This window comes from Cydia splendana, chromosome 16, assembly GCF_910591565.1.
Source record: "Cydia splendana chromosome 16, ilCydSple1.2, whole genome shotgun sequence".
Taxonomy (NCBI): Eukaryota; Metazoa; Arthropoda; class Insecta; order Lepidoptera; family Tortricidae; genus Cydia; species Cydia splendana.
The window spans coordinates 12259638-12281169 of NC_085975.1; the positions used below are offsets into that span (position 1 = coordinate 12259638).

General features: G+C 37.5%; 3 protein-coding genes across 3 annotated transcripts; 2 read left to right on the plus strand and 1 right to left on the minus strand.

Moving 5' to 3' along the window:
- Positions 1 to 4220: 4220 nt before the first annotated feature.
- On the plus strand, positions 4221 to 9151 carry LOC134798292 (glutamyl-tRNA(Gln) amidotransferase subunit B, mitochondrial). Its single transcript, XM_063770687.1, has 5 exons — positions 4221 to 4646; positions 4725 to 4901; positions 5606 to 5758; positions 6252 to 6424; positions 8477 to 9151. The coding sequence occupies exons 1-5, from the start codon at positions 4236 to 4238 to the stop codon at positions 9135 to 9137; spliced, it is 1575 nt and encodes a 524-aa protein (XP_063626757.1). The 5' UTR covers positions 4221 to 4235; the 3' UTR covers positions 9138 to 9151.
- A 4086-nt stretch (positions 9152 to 13237) lies between these two features.
- On the plus strand, positions 13238 to 15463 carry LOC134798293 (uncharacterized). Its single transcript, XM_063770688.1, has 3 exons — positions 13238 to 13689; positions 14184 to 14310; positions 15207 to 15463. Exons 1-3 carry the CDS (start codon positions 13398 to 13400, stop codon positions 15385 to 15387), a joined length of 600 nt encoding a protein of 199 aa, XP_063626758.1. The 5' UTR covers positions 13238 to 13397; the 3' UTR covers positions 15388 to 15463.
- Positions 15464 to 16372: 909 nt separating this feature from the next.
- On the minus strand, positions 16373 to 20756 carry LOC134798334 (ejaculatory bulb-specific protein 3-like). Its single transcript, XM_063770742.1, has 3 exons — positions 20554 to 20756; positions 18546 to 18672; positions 16373 to 16529 (listed from the first exon to the last, which is right to left on the minus strand). Exons 1-3 carry the CDS (start codon positions 20744 to 20746, stop codon positions 16394 to 16396), a joined length of 456 nt encoding a protein of 151 aa, XP_063626812.1. The 5' UTR covers positions 20747 to 20756; the 3' UTR covers positions 16373 to 16393.
- Positions 20757 to 21532: the final 776 nt, after the last annotated feature.

Sequence of the window (21532 nt, forward strand, 5' to 3'; positions counted from 1 at the left end):
AAAGTCATACCTACATAGTTGAATACGTTGCGTGGACTTTGGACTACGATTTCCATTTGAAACGTGTCGCTCGCTTACCTGTGTGTATTATGATTATGACGCGAGCGACCGAGAAGTCGTAGACATTATAAATCCATCCTACCGGTTTTAATGGTACCTTAGGTTTATATTATTGGTTGTTTATTTGCTTCCTTGACGAATATTTGTATACCTTACTGACATTTTATACAAACTTACCTATCTGTTGCAAAGGTTATTAATTATTTACATAAAAATACAGACATTTCTTGGGTTGTGATCAGGGGGCCGATTTTTGGATTTCGATCGTTCGATTTCGTCACTCGAAAATCGGTGGAAAACGGCGAAACGCTAATTTTTGAAATACGAGCGATAGAAATCTAGTGGTATTGACCACTCGTTTTCAATTCTATTAGTAGAATTTAAATGCCTAGTAGTGGAGATAATATTGAACGAAATACACGAAATCAAGCGGTCGAATTTCAAAAATCGGCCCCCTGTTCTAATAATTCTCAAAGGGCAATAAAGCAGGTAGATACAATTTAAAGCGCAGATATTTACCCATATTATTTAATGCTATTTATATTTGCCATTTAAACGAGTCAAATAAATGATACTTATTTCATTTAATTTAATTTAGCCTAAAATAATGCTACATGGACGTCATAAAGCGATTGTAGACAAACATAAAATGCATACTTAAATCCTTTTTAAAAATACAACATAATAAAATATATAAATCTTCGAGCAATTTCTTTATGGCACAAAACATAACACTTGCTTATTTTATTTTTAAGGAGTGTATGGTTCTAATAAGTTGTATTCTCCTTAAGCCAGTTGAGGGTAGATGAAAACATTACACGAACAATTAATGTAGGTTAAAGTCAGGTCGTTCAGTGACTGATCCAGGCGGTTTGGTAATTGGTCGGTTAACCAATAAATGTTATAAGTGTTATAACTACCCGACAAATTGAAAAATTGTTTGGTTACTTTTATTTAAATACCTAAAGATACAGACTTTAGGTACCTACATGACAAGCAGGAGGCAAGGAAATTGTGGAAATGACCGTGGAAAGGAAAAGAATGGAGGTTATAATTACCCAACTACTGTTGTATCTAAGTCAAGGTTTCTATGCTTTACAGTTTTCTCTGTACACTAAAAGCCGGTGGCTCACAAACAATCTGTAATCGTAATGATAAAATTTTCAAAAATTGTAGGTATATAATTTTTTAATATGGGAAGGTCCATGGTTCTATTTTTCTGCCAAATTACTTTAATCAGGCTATCGATAATGGTTGGTGCAACCGGACTAACCTACGTACTTACCTATATATTTATAATACCTTATTACCTACCTACGTATAATAATATTATCTTACCTTCCTTACAGTAGCAGCCATAATACTTTCATACATATACCTATTTGCAATCTCTTATCTTATGGGAATTTCTTATCGTAGCTACCTAAACTAGGTACATTCCCACTCGCTTTACCTACCAAACCAACTATATGAATTACTTCCACGGTAGTTAATTAGGTACTTTTTATGTGTCCATAATTAAGTTGTTTTCCTTTGTCCTGTCTCTGCTACTTGTAATCGCATTAAGTCATATATGCATTGACGATACAATGTATTGTCTAATTGAACTGTACCTACATACATAAATAAACTCACTGTAAGAACAATAGCGTTCTCAATAATAAATAAGTAGGTGAGGTTGAAAAACGTCGAATCATAATGAATGGACGAATGGACAATGTAAAAAAAACTTTGTTTACTTACCAGAACGTAATATTTTCAACTGGATTTTTAATAAGTACCTAACTTCATAATGAGTGTAGTTACCTAGTTTTATTGATCTTACTACCAATTATAAACCTATTAGGTACTGTATTACCTACAGCCATATACCTACCTATTAATTAAAACCGATAGATAAATGTTGTTACTCGTATTGAGTTAGCGGGTAATTCCCTAGTTTGTATTTGTTTATTGAGCCAATTTTTGCTATAAGTAGGAAAAACCGGTAACATTATATAATTTTTTCTATGGATTCAGATTTTACGGTATCGTATACGAAGATTGTCTAAATGTGCGAGTCAGTTACTTATTTAGACTTGTCTTATTGATGTTATGCGCTTTTTGAGCTTGAGGGTATAATAGATACCTAGGCTTGTGTCGGTCATGAACTAAGAACTGTTAAGAATGAAATCCCGTCAAGGACCGAAAGGAACTAAATCTTTTTGCACGCTCTTAATCGGTCTTTAGGTCCTTTAGTTCATCAGTCATGAGTGAAACAGCAAATATACTGAACGAAATGGTTCACAATGACGTTGACACGAGTGCGAACGAGATAAAAGAGTGACAAACAGTCCTAAACCTGAAAAGTATGAAAAAGAATCAAATATTTTTTCTATATTTTTTATTTTATATAAAATCCATTCATACATTCCCAGCTCTCAAAGACCGAACTGAACTAAAGGAACTAAAAGACCGAACTAGTTCGTTTGACCGATTGACCGAGAGCGGAGCGCTCTCTGGTGGCTCTCTGTAGAGACCGAGCAGGCACAAGCCTATAGATACCAATAAAGACTAAGGTTACTGTCAAAACAACTTCAGATTGGTTATTTTATAGGTCCGAAATGACCAGTAATAAATTATATGCCATGCTTTTCAATTGATTTTGTTAAAGCATCTAGGTAAGGTGCGAACACAACTGGAAGTATGTACCTATTAGTACCAGGAAATCGAGATCCAAAACGTCTGAAATATTTAGTAGGTATTCTTTAAGCTAAGTAGGTAATAGGTATTCACATACCTATGGCTATACTTGTGCTGGTACCCTTAATCGGCTTAATCTTATTATTGAGTTCCTGATTATTGCGAATTAAGCGTAACATTTAGAATAATAATGGTCTACAATTCTACATTGATATTGATAAAGTGCGAATTTGGTTCAACCCACAGTTCAACCTGATAAAATTTTGATCGATTAAGAGTAGGTGGCGGGAGGTGTGTACCTTGCACCTTACTACTGACGTCAAACCGTAGATAATATTTTTATGCCGGCGGTGGGTGTGTTGTATATGTCTAAATGCTATTATGATACGGACGAATTGACAGTACGCTCGATAATTAAGTTTGCCTTTAACTTGCTTGGCGCGTCGGGTGGTTTTGTAACTTAGTTGGATTACACTTCCAAGGTTTCGTGTTGTACTGCTGCGTTGTTGTGAGATGTGGCATACCCCACCAGGCGTTACGATCGATAGCACGCTTTCACGCGAGTTCAACTTATAACTCTTCAACCGTCCGCGAAAACGGATACTATTTTCTCTTTCTTTTCACCAAAAGGAGATACAGAAATGTATTCAATTGCTGAGGCTACCCTAGCTTTCATTGTTCTTTATCTATTTTCGTTCCTATTCGAAGTTGTAACGGGATTAGTGGTATAGCAATGAAACGGTTAAAATTAAATAGCTGTAAAATGTGATACTTATTTAATCTATTTTTAAACTTTAATTAATATGTAAGCTACGTTCTAAGTCAAATTATCAATGCAATACCTATTAGATAAATATAAGTGTTAATTATTTATTAAATTCATTTATCCATCTCGTCGTGCACTGCTGAATCATGTAAGTAAATGTAATCATGAATTATAAATTCTACTTGTAATCCAATTAACGTTTTAAGTCAAACTCCTGTGTTGCTTATACACTTTAACAAACAGATTGTTGAATATTAAGGGAAAGGGAGAGTTTAATCTGTCTAATTAACTAATGAACTTGTCAGAATGCCGCATTTGTATCAGTTTCCCGCGTTTTGTACTGTGTCCTATCAGCGCCATCTATTGAGGCGTAGCAACACTTACAGTAGATTGTTCGAGTAGACCTTTGTTCGAAGTTGACGTGCACCTGTGTTTGTTACGTAACTTAATTAAAACGTGGAACTGTGAATTGTTACATTTTTATCAGTAATTATTTTATTGTTTATGTTTCAAAAGTGATTTATTTATTTTCATTCCACTTTATTGAATGGAATAATCTTATGTTCCAGTGCCCCCGTTCATTTTTGTCAAAAAATCTAGCTGTCAAGTGCTGTCACTTCTGTCATTAGAAATTAGAATTACATTACCTCAAAATATACATTACATTATTTTGTAATGAATTGAAAAAACAGGAAATTGTGATATTAATAACAGCAAGGTCATCAAAATGGGTTTGCGAAATATTCCTCGACGCCTGTACAATCACTATAAAAATCCTTTCACGCGTAAATGTAGCTATTCGACTGTCTCTGTCGATAAATGGCAAAGTGTGGTCGGGCTGGAGGTTCACGCACAGTTAAATACCGAAACCAAGCTGTTTTCCGGCGCTCAGAATACTTTTGGTGGTGTAGTGAACAATTGTGTAGCTTTATTAGATGCCGCCATACCTGGAACGTTACCTGTTTTGAACAGAAAGTGTGTAGAATTGGCAATAAAAACGGCATTAGCTCTCTCTTGCAAAGTTAACGAAGTGTCAACATTTGATAGAAAACATTACTTTTACGCCGATTTGCCGGCTGGTTATCAAATTACACAACAGAGAGCCCCATTAGCCAGTGATGGAGTCATTAATTTTCAGGTAGTTTCCGATCTTATCCCACTAATGCATAAAAAAATTCAAGTTATATTTTATAATTTGTGATTTGATTGCCAACAGGTATATACTCCCGGAATTCACAAGAAACCATACAAAAAGAGTTCAACAATCAAGCAAATCCAGCTGGAACAAGACAGCGGCAAATCCCTTCATGACGCGGAGCTTAAGCGCAGCCTGGTGGACCTCAACCGGGCTGGAGCACCCCTGATTGAACTGGTGTTCGAACCTGACTTGGAGGTGAGTTATACATTGTTATACTTGTGTTTAGAAGAAACATTAATACCTAGATAAACAGATATATTATGAAGGCTGTTAGAGAAAAGACTTAAAATTATCAGACTAGAACTTTTTAGTGACCTTTGAATATAAGGATTGCTGATATACATTTTGGATTGAGAGAATTCTATATAACTTAAATTTTGTGTGAAGTTCACCATGTCGTGACCAAATAGAATAACAATACACAGTAGTTTTTATATTTTAACCTTCATAAACTAAATGTTCTAGCAGAATTTTAACCTTTTTTGTGCATATTAGCTCTTAGAGTATACTGTATGAAGAGTTGAACTTCACCAACAGAGCATGCTAGAGAATGAGATGAACAAAATAGTTAGGAAATGTAACTATAGTCTGTCAAGCCGGATATGTCAGTAGCAATGTAAAGCAAACTAAAGTATGGTATCCCTAGGAAACGAACAAAAAGCAGCAATGTACATTGAACAATGATGAAATTGTAAACAAAAAAGTTCCACAGATAAGATATAAATGACACGCGATTTTCGAACAATTCAAACGTAGTGTTGCTAACCTGCGATTTTTCACATTTGCCGTCTTTTTCTACTGCCAAGATTTGCTTGACCAAGTATTATGTAACCTGGATAAAAATAAAGGTGGCACACAAATATATTTTTTGATCAAGAGTGGCTCAATATTATTTCTAGGATGGTGAAGAGGCAGCAGCGCTGGTGAAGGAGCTGTTGCTGATTGTGCAGCGGCTCGGCGCGTGCTCGGGCCGTCTGCAGGAGGGCGCACTGCGCGTCGACGCGAATGTATCGTTGCGTCGCCCCGGGGACCCCCTCTCCACACGTACTGAGGTGAGCCCCATGTTACCCTGCTTTCTTGTTGCTTTGTGTAGTTAGTTTATTTAACTCTAAGTATGGACCCATCTTACAGGATGGAAACGTGTATGGTTGCAGCTTTTATGGGTACAAAAAAATAGAAGTGAGGTTGTCATGTGATTTTTTCTTATTCTTTCGATTTTCGTGCCCTGAATCGCATTGGTTTTCTTAACAACTTGTGTCTGCTTGTTTTTAACCTGTTAAAGCTATTTGCATGGTAAATTTCATGATTTCTGAGTTGAGTCGCAGAAGGATGCCTAAGTTAATAATATCACGACATGTACCTACTTAAGTGTGTTTTGCAAAATGATTGTGGGTTGCAGGCCCAAGGCTTCTTTGCTCTAGCTCGCAAATTATAGTTTGTAATCATAATGTCAACGTTCATATGACAAACGCTGTGTAGGTTTTTTTTAATAAGGGTACCTTATTTCTTTATTTTGCAGCTAATTTAATTTTTGAAAATTTTCAGATAAAAAACATCGGGTCAGTCCGCGGCGTGGCGGCGGCGATCAAGCATGAGATCGCGCGACAACGCGCCGTGTTGTCGCGCGGCGGCCGCGTCGTGAACGAGACGCGCGCGTGGGACGCCGCCAAGCGCGTCACCGTCGCCATGCGGGACAAAGAGCAAGTGCAAGATTACAGGTGGGCATCATTCCAATGTTGCTAGTGTTTTGGGCCGTTTTTTAGGGTTCCGTATCCAAAGGGTAAAAACGGGACCCTATTACTAAGACTCCTCTGTCCATCTGTCCGTCTGTCTGTCACCAGGCTGTATCTCATGAACCGTGATAGCTAGGCAGTTGAAATGTTCACAGATGAAATAGCGGCAATAGAGATGTATTTCTATTGCCGCTATATCAACAAATACTACTAACTAAAAACAAAATAAAATAAATATTTAAGTGGGGCTCCCATACAACAAACGTGATTTTTTTGTTGTTTTTGGCGTAATGGTACGGAACCCTTCGTGCGCGAGTCCGACTCGCACTTGGCCGGGTTTTATTTAAGATTAGAATAACTCAACCGTAGTGGTAATTAACTTTTTCTTCCGAAATGCTAGGGTTCTTAAAATATCTAATATTGCAGTACAATAATATGTAGACGACACTATAATTCAGTGCACGGTTACTCAAATTTAATTTAGGAGGAATAAAGTTACCACAACTTTAGAGGTTATAAAATTTCTAATCTGTAAAAAACGGACTATAGTGGCATTCCACACAAATTTTCAAGTACAGTGAAACCTGGTTAATTGGCACCTGGATAAATGGAAAACCTCAATAATTGCAACCAAAAGTCCGGTCCCGGTTCCTTGAGACCAAAAGGCCTCTATAATTGACATTTTGGAACCTGTATAATTGCAATTTAGATTTTAGTGCTTTTCGTAATTTTGCCTCTCTAATTGACCACATCGCAACTAAGACCTTTATAATTGACACTGTGCTAAAAGAAATCCGTTATTTTTGGTCTTCTTTTTACCTCTATTATTGAAACGAGTCTTACTTATTACCTCTGTAATTGAAATAATGTAGTTGTAGACAGCAGAAACAATATTTTAATAGCAATGATCATTTTATTTATATGTTCATCCAGAATTCAATTTATTTATTGGGTATTTATCACAGTAGTAGGTGAAATAGTTTTGATTACATCAAAAACAAAGTATGCTTTTACATTGTAATAAAACTTTCTTCTACAATTCAAGGAATTTTTTTAAACCCAAATGATTAATAAGAAAATAAAGTAGTAATTAATGTAGTGTAAAAGTGCAAGTATCGACAGAAGCAATATATAGACCAGAAACTCAGAACGTAAGCGTGTAAATCTACTTTCAATGGTTATTTGCACCTCCGTAAAAGAAATTTGTGAGAACGCAACCTCTATTAATGAGGACCTCTATAATTGACACAACGATTTTTTGAACCTCGTTAATTGACACGACCTGGGGCCTATTGCATAACAAACTACAACTAATAATACAAGCGGAACTCCTTATTTAATAAGTGAAATTAGAAAAGGAGTTCCGCTTGTAATATTAGTTGTAGTTTGTTATGCAATAGGCCCCTGCTTAAATGAAAAACCTGGTTAATTGACAAAAAATGGCCGGTCCCTTGAGATTGCAATTATCCAGGTTCCACTGTATAACAAGTATTGCTAGTAGTTCTTTCTCTGCAAGCAACGATAGGAGATGGAAAAGACAGGTTACTGAATGATAGCTAAAGTGAATCAAAGAAAATCGACTAGATGAACAGGAGATATTTCATATGACATGCGAACTTTACACCTTGAGAAAGCTAATATCTCTTTTATGACATTGTGATGTGCATAAAGGGGCCCTCTGATTACCAGTCCGCCGGACGATATCGGCCTGTCAGTTAAAAGCAAAATTTGACAGCTCCGAACAACTGATAGGCTCATATCGTCCGGCGAACTGGTAATCTGTGCCCCTTTAGGGAAGAACAACATGATATAACTTTCATTAGCCAAAAATCGGTTTTGTTGGACAACGCACCTATGATACTACCTGTACGAAACACTATGACATTTAATCAGCTTTATACCAAACATTTCCCCCCGTTTAAAATTTGCAAAAAGCTAATTAAAGCCTCTCTTTTTCACTTTTATCAGTTTTTAATTTTACAAAGGGCAATTTGTTTTTCTCATGACAATAGTTAAAGAACATTTTCCTCTTTCCAGGTATATGCCAGAACCGAATCTCCCGCCGCTCCGCGTCAACCTAAAAACAAAAGACGCCACACAAGACGTATTGAGCGTGCCGCGCATACAAGACACCATACCAGAACTCCCAGAGGACTCACGAAGAAAACTCATCCAGGATTACCAACTGCGGCCCGATACGGCCATCCAGCTAGTCAACGAACCTATCCTACTCGAATATTTCCAGAGCTTGACTTCAGAAAACGCTAAAAATTCAACTAAAATCGCCAACTTGCTCATCAATGATCTACTAACCGTGCTTAACAAAAAAAATCTAGACGTCGAAGAATGTAACATCACTATAAAACAGCTAAAAGAAATTGTTGATATGTTAGTAACAAAGCAAATTAGTCTGGAAGTTTGTAAGAAGGTTCTCGAAGAAATTGTAGATTCTGATGTTGCTAAATCCCCCGTAAACATTGTTAAAGAGAAAGGCTGGGCCTTGGTGACAGATGAAGAAGAAATCACTAAGAAGTGCATGGAAGTGATTGAGAATAATCCAAAATTGGTGAAGCAATACAAAGAGGGGAAAGTGAAAGTATTCTCGGCATTGTTAGGAGTATTAGTTAAGAGCACTAGGAATAAGTTAGATATGTCTCTAGCATCCAAAAAGATGGAGGAGTTGTTGAAAAAGAATTAAAATATTGAAAATTATTTGTGCTTGTTTTAATTTTTAGTTCAATAGTAGTTAAGTATGTAAGAGTGTACTATGGGCAGGCGTGGCTCACTCCGGGATTTCGTCGCGTCGCTTCAAGTACATGGGGCCCACACCAATTTTGGTGTCTAGCAGTAGTAGTTGCCGCGCACCGCTATGGAGCGGGCAACTGCTCGCATTTGCGCTTTTATCTCGTAATACACGCGTTTTGTTATAGAGTGAACCTTCTGTACATAGTGCTATTATTTATTCTGTGCTATGGGTGAATTATTACTTGCCTTAATTAGTCAAAATAAACATGGAAAGTCCAAGAGGTCAGGACCCACAATTTTTATCAATGACGTCAATTATGGAATACGATTAGAATCGATATGTAAGGATCCGATAAAAAGTCTATGGGTGGTATTCCACCTGTCAAATTTCTGTCAATGTCATTGCATCTCACTCTCTCATTAAGCAAAATGCGAGACGATATACACATTGGACCAATATGTTGGACAGATGGAATACCACCATTACATGAATCAGGGGGCCTAGACAAAACACTCTTACATTGACAAACAAATTTACAAAAAGTCACGTGCCTCTTTCCATACGTTATTAATTTCGATTGGCGTTTTCTATCAACTATAGCCATCTTGGCTAGGCCCCCAGTAGTTAGAAGCCAGTCACTCTCTCATCAAGCAAAATGTGAGACGCATACACATTGGACAAAGATATTGAAAAGGAACAGATGGCATACCATGAAATGAATTGAGGGGTAAAGGAACAGTGTCCTAAAATTCACTATTGTTTTTGTTTTTTTTTAATTGCTAATATTGCTAATGAATCTAATGATTCAAAGTGAATACAGACCACACTTTTTATAAATGAAGTAGGTACGCTCCCTTGTATCGAAAACGTTAATGACTACTTTTTATTAATTTATTAGGGTAGAAGGGGGGAGGGGATCGGTACACTTAAGGCTTAAGGGGAAAATGACCATACTCCTGACGCACTGCATCAATATTGTGGTTTGAACGGCTTGCTATTAGACAACTAGTTGGCGCTTTTATTTACCGTGGACGCCATGATAATAAAAGCAGGGGACCTAATTGTATGAGATTGGAATCAGTCACTGCTACATTACCGTGAACTCATCCCCAGAGGGCCTACCGCTAGGTGCGACAGAGAGGCAAGACGTCGAACGTTCGCGGTAGGCCTTCTGCTTTACCCCGACCGTAAAACCGGCTGTTGCCGTGTGCGTTCCGTGTGTTCTAAACAAATTAAAAGGGCCCATTAACCCGAACTCCTTAACAATTTCAATTAAATTATTCACAGCCTTCACAGGTAAAGAAAGTCAAATTAATGTTCAGATCAAATTGTATAATTACGAAACTGAATAAGGATTATTTTTAATTTTCTATGACTCACGCCCTAGGAGAAATCAAACGCCTGTGGTATTTTACGAGCAATTTCGCCGAAACTTCTGGTCTACCACACCACCACTTAAATAATAAAATAAAATTGAAAATTAACTAGGTATGCTATCCTTAGGGATTGCAATCCGGTCCGGCGGATCCGGTAATCCGGCCGGATCCGGCACTTTTCTGGAGCTACCGGATCCGGTTAAAATCACCGGATCCGGACCGGATCCGGGAAAATAGAAAAAAAGACCGTACACAGCACCTACTATGCGTTTTAGGTGAGATAAAGGTGACGGATAGAAGAAAGAAGTTAAGCCCTTGCTCCACGGTCGCCGACAAGCCTTCAGACCGCGTGGCCTTGGTCCGTCCCGGACCGTGTAGACAGTTGTTTTCAACAAAATTTGACCAAAACTGACCAAGGATAGACCAAGGTCAGACGGTTAGAAGGCTTGTCGGCGACCGTGTCGCAAGGGTTTTAAACAGAATAAAGAACGAATGGAAAAGGTATTTAATATGACGATGGTTGAGAACAGAAGAGGATTTCCTCTTCTTTCATGTTGGTGGCACGAATCGGCACGATATCGATACAACGATTACTTACTTAAATACTTAGAAGTAAAAATTAAAGGATGGAGATGTCATGGAAGCCATGTGTATAACGACCGGTCTGGCCTAGTGCTGGGTAGTGACCATTCAGTGACCCTACCTATGAAGCCGATGGTCCTGGGTTTGAATCCCGGTAAGGGCATTTATTTCTGTGATGAACACAGATATTTATTCCTGAGTCATGGGTGTTTTCTATGTATATAAGCATGTATTTATCAATTTACTATAGGTACGTATATATATTGTCGCCTAGTAGTACTACCCAGCTAGTACCCATAGTACAAACTTTGCTTGGGGCTACGAGTAGGTCGATCTGTATAAGATTGTCCCCAAATACTTATTCATGGATTATACATTTATTTATGATTTAGGCTATAAAACTATTTTTAAGCAAGATAATATTGGAGCGCATTTCATATAATTTTGGTTAAAAGTAAAATATCATGTTACTAGAATGGATGTCAGCGTTACAAATAATTCCATCAAAGAACAGTTACGAAAACTTGTCCTTTCAAGGAGTTCCAATTCCCATCCCATAATTATCCCATTATTAACAGGCTTTGGAATGTAATATAATTTATAATTAGGTATATTGTAAACGTAAATTTGAGCAGAATGTGAATGATTAAATAATAAAATTAATAAATGACTTAGATTTCAAATATTATTTTTAAATTGAGACTAACATTGTGACACTTTTAATACTTAGGGCTCAATTAGACGATGCAATGTAATGAAACTCGAATTTGACGTAACCAACAGTCCGCATTGTAACTAAAATCGCATGCGAGTTCGCGCGCCGTCTAAATCAGCACTTAGTTTTATTTTATTGTTAAAAAGTTATTTCTTATTAACTTCAAATATTTGTTTTATGAATACATTTGTAACTTGTAACCTTTGTTTCTCATATAACGCATAAAACTTGAAAAATTTATCATTTAATTAACCTTAATATACTTATACATAACCGGATCCGGCCGGATTGAAAATCAATCCGGTTTGCAATCTCTAGCCATCCTGTTTTCCTTAAATGTACTTATCCATACCCCGAAGTTAACGGAGTTTAAAAAAAAACACCGTGTCTGTACATACACCATTATACCATTATCAACAAAATTAATTAGTTTTCCTTTATCCAAATAAATCTTATTTTGCTGAAAATCGATAGTAATCGATCTCGCAGTGAAAGCGCGCTGGGCCCATAACCTGAAATTACTTTTTAGCGTAGCATCTCGCGCTAATCGCAAGATAATTATTATTATCTAGCATGCACATATTGACAATATCGACCTCGTAAGAAAAGGGACGAGATTGTAAACAGTGGCCATTGGAACGTCAACATTAGTGTTTGCCACTTGGTATGCTGCGGGACGAAGGCTGTTTGTGGACGACCGACGCACGCGCGCCCCGAATATCCTAAGCACAGGGGTCGTCAACTATAATATCTACATCGACTTGATATTGATATATAATTTCACGACTGGAAGAGAGAGGGACTATAGGGATAAGTTCGCTTAAGTACAGTATACTTTGTTTTGCCTTTTTTGTGTAACATATGTACCTGTGTCCGTAATGAGACGTACATTATTTATAATTAAACACATTTTTTTTAATTTTTAGAGCTATTAAGTATTTCTGAAGGTATTTATTGACTTGTATCTAATTAAAAAAAAACTATTAGAAATGATAAAATGTAAATATGATATTCGATTCTTTAACATACAGACAGAATAGACTAGGTACTACTTTCTTTAGTAAATATTTGATTCTTAAAATTTCTTTAAATGTTAAAACTGTAGATTCGGTCAATTTATAAGAGTTATTGGCACATGAACTGAATCTGTTATTATTTTTAAAATTTTGTGAATCACTCAATGTTCTCAATAATAATAGCGTTTTAGGACTTTGACCTAAAACTCTCTAGAGCGTATATTCTCTAGAACCCTAAATAGGTAGGTGTTTGTATGATGGCAAAGCTATTATTAATATAATAGCAGTCCGCATAAGGCAATTACACATTACCTACATATTAATTAACGCGTCAACTTTGTCAAACTCAACCCATAATTTATACCATTGTCTAACCAAACTGTTGTTAACTCCTGACAACTCTCATTCTGTTATTGTAAACAAACAAGTAACAGGACAATTAACATCACGTGCACTTGCATCACCGGCCACTTACTCGCCACTGGACCACCACTCGCCATCAGAACACTGCCAGCCTTCAGCAATGTTGTCCGAAATCTTCCTGTCCCTTCTGGTTCTTCGGCTAACATCAGCTGAACCGACGGCCGGTGGAATCGACAGAACCCTGAGCGAAGGGGTGACGAGTATGGGCTTCAAAGTGACGTACGGTGATGAAGACTTTACGGTACTAAATTCAGTTGTGGACGAGGTTGAGAAGAAGGTGACGAAAGCTAAAATTAGATTGAATGAGCTGATTCAGCCGCTGCCCGCGAGAGATGTGAAATGCTTGATGTCGGCTGACCATTATTGCTCTAAGGATATGAAGGAAACGAAAAGTAAGTGTTTTCCTTGTTTCATATTTTGTCGCATATAATATAGTTACTTACCTAAATGGCAATAAGACTGCCGCTCTCAGCTTATTCAAATGTTTTTTTTTTTCAATTATTGATAGGTAGTAGTGTTAGCTGCTTACTTTACTTTTCCTAATTACATACACATATTATGAATAGAAATCATTCATTAAGTGGCCATGCACTTTGCAAGACGTTTTGTATACCTAGTTTCCTACTTTCTGGTAAGAATTTCACTTGCACAAAGGGGAAGAACCTGAGAAGACAAAATGCATTATATTAATCAGTCTTTTTAAATTCCAACGCAAAAATAGGGGTGTTATAACAAGTGTAGGAATCTGTGTGTCTCTAAGTGCTATCGTAGCTTCCAATAGGGTGAACTGATTTGAGTTTGGTTTGCAATCGCCTTGTTTAATTATTAACTACCTATTATTGGTGGTAATAAGTCTGAGGGTATTCTAAATTTCTTTTTTTTCTAGATATCATAATTCAAGCTATCAAAGACGATTGTAAGTCTTGTTCGACGGCGGAGAAGGAGAACGCCGGGCGCGTCATAGCGGCCATGATGGCGCACGACCCCTCCTCTTGGAAGCTGTTCCTCACCAGGTACGACGGCCTCAAGACGATTCAGAGGATCTTGGGATAAGAGCACACATCACGTACCTACAACGCACTATAGTAGCTAATTATAACGACTCGTCACCAGAAGCCCTAGTGTAAATTTCATTCGATAGCGTGACGTGAAGTACGCGTTTACTCTCATTTTGTATGGGATTTTGAACAGCGCGCCAAGCGGGATGGATACTCAAAATCCAATACAAAATGAGACAACCCAAACGCGTAGGTACGTCACTTCACGCCATCGAATGAAATTTACACTAGGGCTTCTGGTAGGGGTACAGTCATCGCGTATTATCGCTCGCATACTAATTTATTCTGAAACATTATTGTAAATTTAAATTCGGTTATAAAAATACCAAAAATTCAATCGAGAGAAAAACATATTAAAAATATTTAAGTGCTTATAAGGATCGGTCACACCGCTACTCAAAAAGAAGTTGACTAGGAAAATCTGAAATTAATTCCACGATTTTATTTTCTACTAGCAACCCGCCCCAGCTTCGCACGGGTTAACAAATTATACACCTAAACCTTCCTCAAAAATCACTATTGATAGATGAAAACCGCATGAAAATCCGTTCAGTAGTTTTTGAGTTTATCGCGAACATACAAACAGACAGACGCGGCGGGGGACTTTATTTTATAAGGTTTAGTGATTTCTAATCTAATGTTTCTGAGATTAGAAACTCATATGAGTAAAAATTAGCAACCATAATTTATCTTGAAGTTTTCTATAATTTATATGTAGGTATGTATATATGTATTTTTTTCTGTGAATTCTGTAATAGTTATACCTCTATTATGGAGGTAAAAGTATAATGTATTGAAAAAAAATTGTGCGTTACTTCGTGCTATTCTACATATCTCGGTAAACATTGTAGGGTTGCCCTTCTTGTAAAGGAGCAATATATAAACAGACGGACAACCTCTGCGCCAGACACGGACAGATACAGGACCGTGGGCGAACCTGAAGAAGTGATAAGTGTGCGAGCCAACCGATTTATTCTACCCGGTGCCAAGGTGCGAGTGAAGAGGTACCTTATGGAAAAGGTTATGGAATAGCGTTTTAGTTTCTAGGATTATAATTGTGCCATAAAGTAATATTTATCAAAAGCATAGGGGCAGAAGCGCTGCACAAGAAATTTAAGAGTCCCATAGAATAATATTTAATATGTAGTTGTTTTCAACAATCTCTATACTGGACACATTATTGACGAATTGTCGGTCTGAATGGCATCCAACTCTACTGCCACTCATATAAAAATGTAGGTATCCCTAAAATTGATTTGATGAATCCATCGCTTAAACTAAAAGAGTAAGAACCCTTAAATGATGAATGATTGAATTGTATCATGAGGCTGATTGTAGGTAGGTACTTTAGTTTACATGTTAATAGAATAAAATGTACAATAATTAGTTTGCTGGCCTGTCGGACTTGTTAGAAGGAAAACTTAATGTTACCTGCTTACTTGGCAAAAGTGAAAATTTAATAGAAGAGTGACTGACGATGGATCAAATAGGTCCCCAGTAACATGTTGTATTAAAAATGGGATAACATATACATTTGTTTTATTCATTTTTTTCATACCCACGCGACATTTTTGACCCGAAAATTCTATCGGTGGCATCAGCCAGCTGTGAGACTCCTTGAACAATACGTTTAAGAAAATAGGTAGGTACAGGTACAATAAAGGGCACCAATTTAAGTTGGTACCCACGTAAGGTCACGTCACCATACTAAGTGCCACTTGCACCATTCAGTAACGCGGGGTTAGCCTGTTTATACACCTGGAGTTACCATGGTTACCAGTACACTTTGACATTGGGTTAGTGGGATGGTGCAAGTGGCGCTAAGTAGATGTATTTAAAAGTGGATAGTACCTACTTAGGTTAGGGCACCGCTAGTGTATTAATTCTAGTAAGTTTGTATATATATTATTCCATAGTGAATGGACTGGTGACTTACCAGACGTAAAATCCAATAAACTACCCAACTCTTTATAAGAAACCCTTTATTAGCGACTTTCTAATCTTTGTGTCCGGTTTTCATAGCCATTTCTTCATGATTTTATTCCTCGGTCGTTTCGGTTTTTGTTTCCTCGGTAATTTCGCCTTCTGCTGGTTTTACATCTTCGGTTGTCTTGTCTTCCTTGTGCACTTTGCTGTCCAGGTATTTTTTCTTGTAGGATCCATCGGAGTTGTATCTGAAGTATGACAAACAATTATTATCTTGATTAATAAACAATATTCAATGTAGATATTGTTACCTATTAGATATTTCTTAAATCACCAGTCAAAAAGTTCAGTACCTTACAAAACTAAAAGATGGACAGATTTAGGATCCTATAGAAATAAAAAAACAACGGGTTGCACTCCGGGAGTGCCGGCAGAAGTGAAAACTCAATGACATTGTAACAGTTTTTCGATCGTCACGTGTCCGTCTTACGAATCTTACGTCTTACGGACACGTGACCTGTCGCGAGTTTAACATTTTTTCCCCATTACAAAAAGTGCACAGCGCCGCTAAAGAAGTTTTCACTTCAAAAATATAAATGGTTCGCGACTGATATAGAAATTCACAATTTATGCTATGGATGTAACCTTTGCTAGTCTAAGAGGAATGATAGATTTCAAGTTATATTTGCCTCGACCAACCGTGTAAATAACATAGGCTCGAAATATCTGGTTAATCGACAATTGCTTGTCATAAAACCACAGGCGTTTGATGTTATCGAGTGCGACGGTAAATAATCATAGGTAAACCATCCGAAATCACCTACTTATATAACGGAATCTGGCTACTTATATAGGTATGGCAGTTCCTCAAGAGCTTTGTTATCCAGGTCGATATTGGAGTAAGTATTCTAAGTATATTCTGGTTTACCTTTGTTTTGCCGGCGATTTTTCTGCAGATTTTCGTTTCACAGATAATTTTTCACGTAATTTCAAATCGCAAAATAATCTTTACACAGAATATTTACTTCAAATAATTTTAGTTCGGATTAGTTATGTTTCACCAAAAAATTTTAAACATATTTTTGTTTCAAGAACAATTTGTTCACGTAATTTCGTTTCACAGAATCATCGATCTGTAGAAAAGTTACTTCTTATAAATACGGTTCACTAAAATTTAAGATACAGAATAGTTATTTAGTCGAATTTTATTTATTGAGTCGTTAATTAAACGCAATCTGCTTCTCTGGAAGGAATTCGTTTTTAGGGGTTTTAGGGGTTGCCGTTCTAACCTAACCCACTTTTCTGGCAACAGTTCATTTTCTTGGGGGTCGCAGTTCTAACCTAACCTATCCCACTTTTCTGGCAACAGTTCGTTTTCTTGGGGGTCGCAGTTCTAACCTAACCCACTTTTCCACCCTAAACTAACCTCAATTAACTAACCTTTTTTAGCAATTTCAATTAATATACTACGAGTATGTGAAAGGTAATTTAGTAAAATAATAATTGTTGAAATTAATATTCTGTGAACTGTAGTGCCGCACAAATAATATTCAATGAATAGTAATTCTACAGTTAGTCTTTTATTTTATTTAAAAATCTTTGAATATATATTCTGAATTTTAATCAGGTTACAAAATATGTTTCTTTGGAATGAATAATCGATGAAACAGAATTAATTGTAACAAAAACCGGGCAAGTGCGAGTCGGACTCGCGCACGAAGGGTTCCGTACCATAATGCAAAAAAAAAAACGAAAAAAAAGCAAAAAAAAAACCGGTCACCCATCCAAGTACTGACCACTCCCGACGTTGCTTAACTTTGGTCAAAAATCACGTTTGTTGTATGGGAGCCCCATTTAAATCTTTATTTTATTCTGTTTTTAGTATTTGTTGTTATAGCGGCAACAGAAATACATCATCTGTGAAAATTTCAACTGTCTAGCTATCACGGTTCGTGAGATACAGCCTGGTGACAGACGGACGGACGGACGGACGGACGGACAGCGAAGTCTTAGTAATAGGGTCCCGTTTTACCCTTTGGGTACGGAACCCTAAAAATGGGCTATTGGATAATTATATGAATAATTTTCTGTATAACATAATTCTGCATAAAATTTGGCGATAAAATAAGGGTACATCCTATATTCTATGTGACAACCCCTAGGCATCTTCAAAACAACGTTTTTATAATCCGGACAAGAACTGTTGATGGTGTCTCCAAGGAAGGAAAGGGAGAGAGAGAGATAGGCACGGAAAATGTCCTTACTTCTTCTCGAGCTTCTCCCAGTCGTCAGGCCGGTTGTCGATAATGTAGTGCATCACCTTGTCGGCTCCCTGCTTCTGCCGCGCCGTGCATTTGATGCAGTCGTTGGAAATGGCGTCGGGAAGGTTCTCTGCAATAATAATGTATAATTTTTTACATGGGGGTTTTCAGAAAAAATGGTACCACTTACTTTACTTCGAAAAATCCATTAACTTTTGGGTTAGATTCAGAATCACGAGTACTATTGAATGAGACAAAGAAAAAAAGTGTCCCCAGTTTTTCGTACACATTTTGGGTGTCAGTTTTGTGATGGTCTATACAAAATGTATGTATATGAAAATGCGTCACAAAATGGACATTTATTTGGGGACATATTTTTTCTTTTTAAATCGATAGTCCTCGTGATTCTGAGTAGAAATAACCCAAAAGTTAATGGGTTATCGAAATAAAGTAAATGGTACACTTTTAAGTGATAATGCCCACATAATGCAGGTTTATTAGGAACGTCAATACAATACAATACAATACAATACAATACAATACAATAATTTATTCATAAAACCATAAAACGTCATCGTCATCTATAGAAACTGGCTCCTTCTTTCAACAGTAGGTTAGCGTAGAGTTCTTGCTATTAGGATGAAAAATCATAATATTTAGTAAGAATTACCTATCTAATGACAAAACCATAGAACCAGACCCAACTATAGATTTGTTTACGGATACCTAGGTAGGACGTAGCTTTTAACAGGCATTATTTAGGTAAATTATGTCTGTTAAAAGCTAAGTCTAGAATCTTATTTGAATCGTCACAACAATACTTATGTAGGGGCGACTTGCAATATACCGGTAAGCAGCCGGCTGGAAGCCAGGATCTCGTCTAGATCGATACCATCGTACTTGGTGAATAGGCTGTAACTTACTTTTCAACTCCTTCCCATCAGGCGTGCACGGCCTCAGGTCTAGTAAACAGTTGACATATCCGGTAAGCAGCCGGCTGGAAGCCAGGATCTCGTCTAGATCGATACCATCGTACTTGGTGAATAGGCTGTAACTTACTTTTCAACTCCTTCCCATCAGGCGTGCACGGCCTCAGGTCTAGTAAACAGTTGACATATCCGGTAAGCAGCCGGCTGGAAGCCAGGATCTCGTCTAGATCGATACCATCGTACTTGGTGAATAGGCTGTAACTTACTTTTCAACTCCTTCCCATCAGGCGTGCACGGCCTCAGGTCTAGTAAACAGTTGACATATCCGGTAAGCAGCCGGCTGGAAGCCAGGATCTCGTCTAGATCGATACCATCGTACTTGGTGAATAGGCTGTAACTTACTTTTCAACTCCTTCCCATCAGGCGTGCACGGCCTCAGGTCTAGTAAACAGTTGACATATCCGGTAAGCAGCCGGCTGGAAGCCAGGATCTCGTCTAGATCGATACCATCGTACTTGGTGAATAGGCTGTAACTTACTTTTCAACTCCTTCCCATCAGGCGTGCACGGCCTCAGGTCTAGTAAACAGTTGACATATCCGGTAAGCAGCCGGCTGGAAGCCAGGATCTCGTCTAGATCGATACCATCGTACTTGGTGAATAGGCTGTAACTTACTTTTCAACTCCTTCCCATCAGGCGTGCACGGCCTCAGGTCTAGTAAACAGTTGACATATCCGGTAAGCAGCCGGCTGGAAGCCAGGATCTCGTCTAGATCGATACCATCGTACTTGGTGAATAGGCTGTAACTTACTTTTCAACTCCTTCCCATCAGGCGTGCACGGCCTCAGGTCTAGTAAACAGTTGACATATCCGGTAAGCAGCCGGCTGGAAGCCAGGATCTCGTCTAGATCGATACCATCGTACTTGGTGAATAGGCTGTAACTTACTTTTCAACTCCTTCCCATCAGGCGTGCACGGCCTCAGGTCTAGTAAACAGTTGACATATCCGGTAAGCAGCCGGCTGGAAGCCAGGATCTCGTCTAGATCGATACCATCGTACTTGGTGAATAGGCTGTAACTTACTTTTCAACTCCTTCCCATCAGGCGTGCACGGCCTTAGGTCTAGTAAACAGTTGACATAGCCGGTAAGCAGCCGGCTGGAAGCCAGGATCTCGTCTAGATCGATGCCATCGTACTTGGTTGTGTATGTTTGATCCTCGGCTTGGCTTTGGCAGACCAGGAGAGTGAGGAACATGAGGAAGACGAGTCTTTTCATTGTGAAGCGCCTGCGGAAAATATAGCGGTGATATAGATTTTAAGTGTTTTTTTTTTTAATATTTCCGAATAGTCATTTAGTTTTATCCCAACTTAGCTATTATTTTAGTTTAGAGAATCAGAAAAAGAACATAGTACTTATCCTAAATCTTAACGAAAAAATCAGTGCTGGGTCGTCGAACTGAGAACTATAGGTAGAATTAGCTAATTGTAATGAGCATTACTTTCGTTAATCCATCCTGGGTAGGTTATATCGCCCAAAACAAAAAAAAACATATTTCTTAAAATATAATAAAGGCCAAGCACCTTTTATACATACATATAAGCATCATATAAGTACTTAGTTCTGCAATAACCACACTGATAAAGTTTAAGAAATGAGGAGTATGCTCAACTTAGTTATAGGTAAGTATAGTATTTCACCTTAATTACCTTTTTGAAAAATTGCAACCCGTTTTGCATGAAAGCACTCCACCAAGATAAAATGTTCTTTGTTCCGTTCTCAGGTCGACGATTGTCCTTTATATGCTAGTGTAAATACTTAGGTAAATTGGAAAATGTTTTATTGCATGCAATGCTACAGAAGGTAAGCTGATATCTACAGAGCTGATAATTATGTATTGTTGTTTGTACATCAACCACAAATACCGCAATAATTTAGTATAAAATTTAGAGTTCAAATTACATATGATGTCGAAATAGATCTGGATAATTTTTAGCCCTGTATTTGATCATCGATACACGAGATAGCATATACGATTTTCTGGTCCAACATTTCAATATAATT

Coding starts and splice junctions, on each gene's coding strand:
- LOC134798334 (XM_063770742.1), bottom strand. CDS start 20,746: ATGAAAAGACTCGTCTTCCTCATGTTCCTCACTCTCCTGGTCTGCCAA. Junction 18,673..20,553: donor TGATGGGAAGGAGTTGAAAA/GTAAGTTACAGC, acceptor TTATTATTGCAG/AGAACCTTCCCGACGCCATT. Junction 16,530..18,545: donor TGGGAGAAGCTCGAGAAGAA/GTAAGGACATTT, acceptor GTCATACTTCAG/ATACAACTCCGATGGATCCT.
- LOC134798292 (XM_063770687.1), top strand. CDS start 4,236: ATGGGTTTGCGAAATATTCCTCGACGCCTGTACAATCACTATAAAAAT. Junction 4,647..4,724: donor ATGGAGTCATTAATTTTCAG/GTAGTTTCCGAT, acceptor GATTGCCAACAG/GTATATACTCCCGGAATTCA. Junction 5,759..6,251: donor CCCTCTCCACACGTACTGAG/GTGAGCCCCATG, acceptor GAAAATTTTCAG/ATAAAAAACATCGGGTCAGT.
- LOC134798293 (XM_063770688.1), top strand. CDS start 13,398: ATGTTGTCCGAAATCTTCCTGTCCCTTCTGGTTCTTCGGCTAACATCA. Junction 13,690..14,183: donor GGATATGAAGGAAACGAAAA/GTAAGTGTTTTC, acceptor TTTTTTTTCTAG/ATATCATAATTCAAGCTATC. Junction 14,311..15,206: donor TGGAAGCTGTTCCTCACCAG/GTACGACGGCCT, acceptor TAAACATTGTAG/GGTTGCCCTTCTTGTAAAGG.